This window comes from Cygnus atratus, chromosome 5 (assembly GCF_013377495.2).
Source record: "Cygnus atratus isolate AKBS03 ecotype Queensland, Australia chromosome 5, CAtr_DNAZoo_HiC_assembly, whole genome shotgun sequence".
In the NCBI taxonomy this organism is placed as follows: Eukaryota; Metazoa; Chordata; class Aves; order Anseriformes; family Anatidae; genus Cygnus; species Cygnus atratus.
In genome coordinates, this window is record NC_066366.1 from 4,547,354 (window position 1) to 4,556,955 (window position 9,602).

At 43.6% G+C, this 9,602-nt stretch overlaps 1 protein-coding gene across 1 annotated transcript; it reads left to right on the top strand.

The window, feature by feature from the left end:
- Positions 1 to 693: 693 nt before the first annotated feature.
- C5H11orf58 (chromosome 5 C11orf58 homolog) lies at positions 694 to 5,467 on the top strand. Its single transcript, XM_035550339.1, has 5 exons — positions 694 to 891; positions 1,118 to 1,198; positions 1,819 to 1,879; positions 3,668 to 3,777; positions 5,017 to 5,467. Exons 1-5 carry the CDS (start codon positions 832 to 834, stop codon positions 5,221 to 5,223), a joined length of 519 nt encoding a protein of 172 aa, XP_035406232.1. The 5' UTR covers positions 694 to 831; the 3' UTR covers positions 5,224 to 5,467.
- The last annotated feature ends 4,135 nt before the right edge of the window (positions 5,468 to 9,602 follow it).

Genomic DNA, 9,602 nt, shown 5'->3' on the forward strand with positions numbered 1-9,602 from the left:
GGGGGTACAGCTATAGATGAAAAGTTTGTGGCTGAACTGACTGCACAAAGACAACGTGAACGCACAGACTGAAAAACATTCAAAAAAGACCTAATTAAGACTTTACCTGTTTAGCTCTTTCACTAAACAATAAAATTGCAATCACTTGTTTTGAACCAGGTGTTAAGGAGGTTTCAACAGGACTGAGTACATTCACATGTATTCACTGCTGTTTTCATCCGGAGTGGTTTATTTCACTTCTGTTTTGAAAACCTGTAACCAAACAACTTTAACCCTAAGCTGCAACATGACCTGGCACATGGCACTCGCACATTTCCATATGCACACTTGGACCTCCTGGCCTTGGCTAGTCTGCTATAGCTCTGCCGTGTGGGCAAGTCACTACGGGACGAGGATATTAAAACAGAAGGGGGTTCTTAACGGCAAGCTGAGGGACGGCGGCGTACGTGAGCCGCTGTGGGGCCGTGCGTCTGCCGAAGTGATCCGAAAGCAGGGGGAGGGACCCCGCGCTTCCGCCCTCGCCCCTCAGAGCCGGGAAAGAACGGCCCGCCCAACGGCCCGCCCAACGGCCCTCCTAGCGCTAGCGCTCGCGAGCACCCCCCCATCTCCCCCGCCCCCCGCCAATCAGCGCGCAGGGCCGTCCCCGCCGCCGCGGAGGCTTCTGGGCCTTGTAGTCCTCGCCAGGGCGCACCGCGCCGCGCAGGCCGCGGGGAGAACTACACGTTCCGGCTCCCCCCGCGGCCGCCCCGCCCCGGGGCCGCGACCCGGCGCTGTGGGAGGGAGCGGCTCCGGCAGGAAGGTGGCGGAGGGGCCTGGACAGCAGCCGCGGCCATGAGCTCGGCGCGGGACTCGCAGTCTCAGCACGGCCTCAAGCGAGCGGCCTCGCCCGACGTAATGGGCGCGGGGGTGGCGGCGGGCGGGGGTCCGGGGCCGGGGGCCGGGGGCCGGGGGCCGGGGGCCGGGGCCGGGGCCGGGGCCGGGGCCGGGGCCGGGGGCCGGGGGCCGGGGCCGGGGGCCGGGGGCCGGGGCCGGGGCCGGGGGCCGGGGCCGGGGCCGGGGGCCGGGGGCCGGGGGCCGGGGGCCGGGGCCGGGCGCAGCGAGCGTGTGCTCCCCGCAGGGCTCCAGCAGCTGGGAGGCGGCGGACCTGGGCAACGAGGAGCGCAAGCAGAAGTTCCTGAGGCTGATGGGCGCCGCCAAGGTGAGGCCGTGCCGCTGTGTTAAAGCACCACGGTGTTAAAACATGCCACCGCCACTAACTGTGGCGCCTACTTAAATGCTCAAAGTACCCCGCCGTCTAACGCCAATTCGTGCCTCTAGGGAGACACTTGCTAATGAGCGACTGCTTAGCCACTGTATTGATGAGCACCAGTCCCAAAGTGGGACTGCAATAGGATGCGAAGGCTGAGCTATCGCATAATGTCAGAGACTCGAAGGGTGAACTGTTGGAACCCGGATTCGCACTCATCTGGTGTTGCTGTCACGTAGTTTTCATATCAGATGGTCACCATCGTTCCTTATTTAGCATAGTAGTATGGCTTGTCTTTGGAGTGGCAAAAAACAGGGAAGAAAAGAGACAGCTTTGGGGTGTGGGAAGAGGAAAGAATATCTAGTTGTTGGGGCTTCTTTTCCAGAAAAATTCAGTGAACCATAAAAATGAAATGAGCTTCATCAGTGGATAGCAGTAGTTAGCTAGCAAATCGTACAGTCTTATGGTTGGTTGTCAAGATTTGATTGGAAATCTTTCCCACTAGAGACTTCCAGAATGTTGGCAGAGCTGTCAGTGCCTAAAGCTCCAAAACAAACTGCATTTTCTTTTAGAAAGAACATACTGGCCGCCTTGTTATCGGAGACCACAGATCAACCTCTCACTTCAGGACAGGTCAGTTTATCCAACAGCTGCTACAAAGTTGGAAATCAAATGCTCACTTAAGAACATCCCAGAACTTTGAGCACGGTCAATGTCGCAGGGAGGGATTTCAGGTTTTGTGGTGGAAGGTGAAGGCAGATCCATTTGCGAAGTTGGTAATTTCTTGTTAGAGTACTGACAGTTTGACCGCACACGTTCACCTTCTGAAGCCCGGGGTCAGAAAAGTACTTGATGGTCAGTTAAACTTGTATACAAATGCCTTGTAAACCAGGGTCTGCAGGTCCTTGTCGTATTTTCTTATCAAAATAAGAAAGTAAAGTGTTATTGCTTTTAGTACCTAGCAGTGTTATGCTGCTTGTGTGCTGCTGGGTATGGATATCCACACCTCTAACTCAGTGTGTGTGTTGGGGGGGGAAGAGAACAACAAAAAACCAGGATTGATTTCTCCTCCAACCTGATTACCTATTGAATGGAAATATCTCTACCTTAAAGCAGCGAGATAGAAGAGGGAAGATATGCAAGGTCATCTTGGAATTAGCACTAATTTGATGTTATATAACATAAAACTCCTTATCAGACTTGCTCAGTCAAAGTACACCAAAATGAAGCTGGGCTGGACTGTCTGACAGAAGCTATAATAAAACTGTATAGAAGAGCAACTGTCAAGAGGTTCAGAAAACTTATTTCCCTGATATGCCCCACAAGTCGTTTTTCAGTTGATGAAAAATGGTGGGCAGGCCAAAACATCAAAGGAAGTCTGGGGATTGTTTCCAGGCTCTGCTATTAGCCTGCAGAGTGACTGTGAATCACCTCCTTGGACCTGAATTTCCTAGGGTGCTGCTTCTTAAGGAATCATAAATACTCAGAACTGCATTGTTATTAGCAAGAAGTGCTGCTTTTTCACAAAAAATCAGGACAGCTGTTTTCTTAACACTTTACTTCCTTTTCCAACATAAGGTTTTCCTCCTTCTAGAGTGACAGATGGCTCTACCTTCTAAATGAGGAAAAGTTTGTAATACATTTTTGGTTTACAGTGATATAGGTTAAAAACTAATGTTGTAGGCCTTTTTGGGGGGAAGATTTAGAGGTTTCTACTTTTCACAAGAACAGAGGATACTCAACTATTTTGGATCATATTTTTCCCCCTAGTAGAAATGCTCCTTTATTTACTTACACAAACAAGTAGTAGTAAAGAGCATGTAGAAGTAGTAGCTCATGTTCTGTTAACTAGATAAGAAAATTAGTTTTCCTGTTAATCCCTAAAGGTGGGCAAGAGTAAAGAGTAACTGTTCCTGATAATTCAGGCTGCATGGAATAATTTCAGGTGCAGCTCTATAAACAAGAGTGGTAGTATTGTTCTAACTGCTAATGCAGTATATTAATTACAGTTTAATTATGGTAATCACGTGCTATACAGTGAAGGTCAGAAACTTTGTCCTGGCTTTGACGTTGCAGTACTGGGGGGAAGCACAGAAAAGTCATACTGGTTGCACCTACCTTGTTGAGTAGAACATGCACTGTGCATGGTACATCTCTGTCTGAAGGCGGCAGGTCTTAGGAACATACTGTCCCATCAGACAGATGTATCACAGCAGTTTTGCTTGCACACTTGATAACACTGCTTTCAAATCTGAATGGTTTGTATACAAGAATACCCAATCCAGTAGTTTCTAAGGAAGGTGGCTAAATTTAAACTTTTTCACCTATATTGTGATAAACTTTGAAAATCTGGTGACTTTGTGTAATTTGATGTCTTTGTTAATTTGAATGAACCATAACCAAAGTACACTGGACATGCAGGGGAAGAAGACAAGAAAATGAATGAAGAACTGGAGTCTCAGTACCAACAAAGCATGGACAGCACCATGTCTGGACGAAACCGGCGCCATTGTGGACTTGGTTTCAGTGAGGTAGTAAGTTAATTATTTCTCTCATGATTTGGCTGCCACTTCAGTAAGACAAGATGATACATGGTTTAAAAATCTAATAACCGTGCATTGTTGTGAACTTACACAGTTTGGGTTAAATGAGAAACTGACTGGAGTCACTTGACCCTTATTTGTGTGCGCTGTTGTGGCCATGTAGGTGCCTGGAAATGATGGATGCTTTCCATTGTTCTGAAAAGTGCTATGACATACTCCATAGTAGTCAAGACTGATTAGGACAAAGTTGCAAATATATTAAATGAGTGTTGTCACGGAATACATAAGGGGAGGGGGGGAGTGTAACCATCTGCATTGTCACAGAGAGCTAATTAATCTGTTTTGGCTTCTTGCTGCTGTGAGGTGCATACCTCCCTATGGCCCTGAAAACTAAGCAGAAATAGAGGGGTCAGATGAGGTAAACTAGTCCTTCAGTGGGTTGACACCCACCTGGTCTTGTACTTGCAAGGAATTACATAGGGGTGAGCAGAAAGAAGTGTGACAAAAAAAAAAAAAAAACACAACCAAATTGGGTTATTAGGAAGCTGTCCTTATTTGCCAGTTGACGTCTCTTTTTTTTTTCCTCCTGTTGGCACCTATTATGGCATGAAAACATGGATAATGTTTCCAGAGAGAGTAAAACAACTCGTGCTTAGAGTTCTTAATATTAAAACATGGATGCATTGCTCCTTACGTGCATGAACAAAATTCAATTTTTGGATCATTCTTTTTAGCAGTAGCATTGGATTACTTCAGCACTCCTAACGCTGCTTTGTAATGCTGTGCTAAATTTATTTTCAAAGATTAGTCATGACTAATCATCAGAATTCTTGATGATCTATCAGTTAGTGTCAGTGTGTCTCATTCCCTGACAAGCATTTAAGTGTCATTGTGTACCCTGTATGCAAAAGTAAAGAATTACAGAAGTGATGGAAACTGAAACTTTTCAAACTCATTTAATGCAGTCTTTAGGGTTTCTACTGTAACTAAATAGGAAAGTGGCCGAAGAATCTTTGGCTGTTACAGTCAGTACTGTTAACCAGTCCAGTGGGGTTCCTTTCTGTCTAATAATTTGTATATCAAAGACCTGTGTTTAGCAAGCTAGCCCACTTTAGTACTGATACGAAAGGAGACATTTCGCACAACATTCTCACTGGGCACATCTAAGAGCCACAATGGAGTTGCCAGGAAATAAGGGCTTATCTGTCTCATAATCTGAACTTCTAGTTTCAGGAAGATGAAGAAGAGGCAGCTGGACACTCCTCTGAACATGAGAGTTCAGAGGACTCCGAAAGCGGCTCTGAGTCAGAGCAAGACGAGTCTGCAGAGGAGCTGCAAGCTGCTGAAAAGCATGATGAAGCTGAGGTTCCAGAAAACAAAAAAGAAGCGAAAAGCAATTATAAGATGATGTTTGTTAAAGCTAGTGGTTCATAACTGCAGATGTAACAGCTTTGTATTTAAAGTACAGTAAGCCTTATTGTTACAGTGCGAAGTGGAGGACTGCTACAGCACAAATCTTTGTATTATGATTTTAAAAAAGACCCTGTTAGATGACAAAAAGTAGTACTTGCTTTCAGTTGCCATGGATAATGTTTTTATGGGCACAGTGAGACTCCTGGTTTTTGTAAAGTGTATAAAATACTGGATGAAGAAATAAATTCCTTTTGTTCCTGCCCAATCTGTACTATATGTTATCTAAACTACCCTTCCCCTTATTTCATGCCAGAAAAGGAAAATTCCTGTTAGTGGCTTCTTCAGTTAGCACCCTAGTCTTGAATTTTTAACTATAAGATTACATGTGAATTATTGGATGTTGCAGTAGTTGTAAAATACCAATATCAGCACTATTTTGTGATGTGCTAGAGCTTTAAACAATGATTTTGTCTATAGATGCTAGTGTTGACAGGGCTAAGAACAGAAATCGCTCACTTTTGTGACAGCATTAATCACTGTATCCATCTGAAGTCCTACAACAGCTGTTGGGAAAAGATGGTTTAGAAATGCTTTATACAATAGGAGATGAGTTGCTTCTTTTTTTCAGTTTATAATGATGATGGGGAAAAGAAACTGCAGGGAGGGTGATGTGTAGTCCTTTATACCTTTCACTAGAAAAACGTGATTTTGAATTATTGGCACCTGATTATAACACTAAGCTGTTATTTTTAATAACACTGCCTGAGGAAATCATTTTACTTTGAAAGAGAAAATATACTTTAATAATGAAAAGGATATAAAAATCATTTAACTCTTTCTTTAATATATAGAGTACAGAGTTTTATGCAAGCCTCTCTTCCTTTCCTCGCCATACATACATCACTTGGATGTCTATGTAAATTACCACTAAAAGGTTGTACCTTTCAAGTAAAGCTGATATGCTTAAAGAGTCAGGACTTCTAGTAACTCCTTCCAACAAGAATTAACTGTATCCATTCCTTTGCAAATTTATAGCTTGTCATACTAAAGTAATCAGTAAAATAACAGAACTTTTTAGACTTAATTTCCTCATGAATGAATGAACTGCCTCTTTGCTGGGAGGACAGAACAGCAGACCTGTACGTGTAGCGCAGCTTCATTCTTTTACAACAGTGTTTCAAGAAACACTCCAGATGCTTGTGGAGAATTTTCCATTTCTGTATGCTATTTATTACATGCAGATAAAATTTGCAAGCCATGTGGCTTATATGAAAGCAACAGTATGTGCTAGTGTATAGGTTTATTGAATAAACAAACATAAACAGTGCAGCATCAATTGTTGGGGGAGGACTTGGAATAAGATACACTGGAAAAAATAAAAGCAATATGACTGTAAATAAAAAGTTTAAGGTAGCTGTTTCGCTATAGTTGTGCTTAATCCCAATTTTTTAAGTCATTAACTTTTAAAAACTTTGAACAGCAGCCACTCAAGTTCAGAGATGTGTACTTGACTTGTATGGATTTTTTTTGTTTGTTTTTCCAATATTCCAAGATTCTAATATGTAGATAGAAATTAAAGTTGCTTGTACACGGTTAAGAAAAACCTCTCCATGACTTAATTTTCCTAAAGACAGAGCAGCTAATGTCTAACACACTTAAAGTGTCTAAGACACTTAAAAGCACACAAGTTGATGAACTGTTATTCCTATTTGAAAGCAGGCTTTGAACTCACGCTATATAGACAACTTTGCAGACAACATATTTTCATAGAAGCCTTTCATATCTTCATCAAGATGTGGCTTTGGCCAAGGCCTAAATTAACGGAGAAATTTGAGAAAGATGCTCGGGAATAAAAGTATAGGAATACCTGTGTTGTTACCAGATCTTTGGGATTTTTTTCTCAATTTTGGATTTTATTTTTTCCACTGAGCAACCGCATTGCAGAAGATGCTATATCCAAAGTGCCAGCCCAGACATGTTGCATCATGAGATCCTCAAGACAGAAATCAGACCAATGAGGCAGTCTCTGCCTAGATCACGCTCTCCCCTCCATCCCACAGTCAAGCTGATTGATTAACTCTCCTTATCAGACTGAGATAGTTTCCTCCTATTTGGACACTGGCTACATTTAAACCAACATTTCACTTTTAAATTCTTTTAGATTTGGCTGCTACCTACTATTTATTGCCTCAAGTGGTGTGCAATCAAAATTAAAAGTGCAGGCTGCAACATGGTGCATATACACCAACCTGCCTTCTCTGTCCCAGCATTGAAGCCAGCGCTGCTCATGCAACCTTTTCTTCTGCAGCTGCTCAGCATCCACAGGGATCTTGTGACTTAACGCCACCATGCATCTAGACAGGAAGTCAGAAAGCGATGGAATCCACCCCTGCAGGCCCTGCTGCTTTCCCACTAGTCTTGAAGGAAGAGCATATTAAACCCTCACCTGTGGGGTTTTCGCCACAGTGCAACCAACCTGGGAAGACCCAGGAAAAGCAGATCCCACTGGTAGTCCCCACATGGGTCTCTGCCTACAGAACAGGCTGCCACAATGAGCACTGCCAGGGGCCTCCTCTGCCCAGCTCTGCCCTGAACTGACTGCAGCCTCCTGCCTCATAGAACAGATTTAGGCATCAGTCCCAAATACAAATAAATAGTTCACAAAAGAATAAAAAGTAAACTGAAATTAAGCATTTCTGATAAAAGCTGTTACCAGGAAGAGTCAGCACAGTGTAGCTTCCATTCCCAAAGTGTACAGCCAGTAATATAGTGAACATCTGATGAAGTTTGGTGCAACGCATTTCTAATACTGAACTAAGACTAACCTGCTCAGAACACAATCATACCCATTTCTGTGTAACACATACTATGTCAGCACCAGCACTTCCATCTACGAATCAGCACCTCTAAGAAATTTCTTATATGCTGAGAAAAGCTGATTTAGTTCAGTTGAAATTCTGCAATTTTTAATTCAACAGTCAGCTTTAGCAATATTTGTTATAGAAGCACCGGGATTAGTGACTTACAGCAGCAGAACACTTTCAGCTCTCAGCAGAGAGAGAACTGAGACGAAAATCAAGATTGTGTTTTGGTTGCTTCTGTAGTTAGTTCTCTGCCTTTTCAGGCTGATGTGGAAATTGCTCCCAGAGATGACAGCAGAACACACACACATCCTGAATCAAAGAGGCCAACTGCATTTGTCTTTTCAAACAAGATTTGGCCACTGAAATTCCTCAACTCAAAGACCATCTCAGTAGAAAGGCAGAAGTCTGCTCATACTTGTACATGCCTTTGGAAACAACTGAAGAAAGATCTGTCACAGAGCAACCACCACATCTGGTAAAGGCTCTAAACCACACTGACACTTTACCTACACAAAGGTTAATGCAGGCGCAGTACCAGCATTTGGCTTTCGAGGACTGAGAACACCTGAGCAGGTGGGAAGAACTGGTGCACCTCTCCCCCCTCCACCTGCCCTGGAGCAGGGAACCCCTCAAGATGAGTACCATCACAGCCCCGCTGCCCACAAGGCCCTGCACTCACAAAAGAGGATGCTTCTAAGCCAAGTAAAAAGGGATCTGTATTCTCACCATCATACAGGAATTCTTCAAGGCCAAGAAAACCTGATCTATAAGGTGCCCTGTAGCTTTATGCAACTGCTTTACAGTTTACTCTCCTTTTTTTCCTGAAGAGGAGGCTGACAACTTGATTCCTGAAAGCACAATTTATAGGCCAGCTTCAAAGCTATAGGTCCTTCTGAGGCACTGGTTGGGGAATTCACATCAAAGATGATGTGCACATGTTGTTCTGATGTCAGAGAGGACGGCTGGCAGAAATCTCTGTGGATTTACTACAGTCCCCAGAACAGGGATTAAATTATGCACTGAAGCTGCCTCTGTAAACTGCAGGAGACAAAGAGAATAAGTGGCAGTGCAATATCTCATAATCAAAGCCTGGCATAGTTATTTGCATCGGTCTCTTGCAAACTGTCAGGGGATTAAGAGAAGGGACATGTGTCAAGGTACCCTCACTGAAGGGACAAAGTGGAAGTTGGTTTTGTTTGTTTTTAAGACTGCCACCTCAAGTACACTTTTTCCTGAGAAAAATATCTAAGTAGTATACAGGTGTTTGGTATCATGATGGATAAATAAAAGTTTCCTCAGTTTTCGCACAGCATTAAAGAAGCAAAATGCTTAGTGATTTAATCTAATTTAACATGGGTTTGAAGTGCAGGTGCAGAATGAGATCACACCAACAATTTGTGCTATTATCTGTCTAAATCCAGTACCATTTATGGTGTCCATAGCTGAGGAAGATCTAGTACAGGGAAAAAAAAAAAAAAAAACACCTACCAGAAGAATGGAAACTAACATGTAATAGAAGAGAGGTTTTTTTTATAT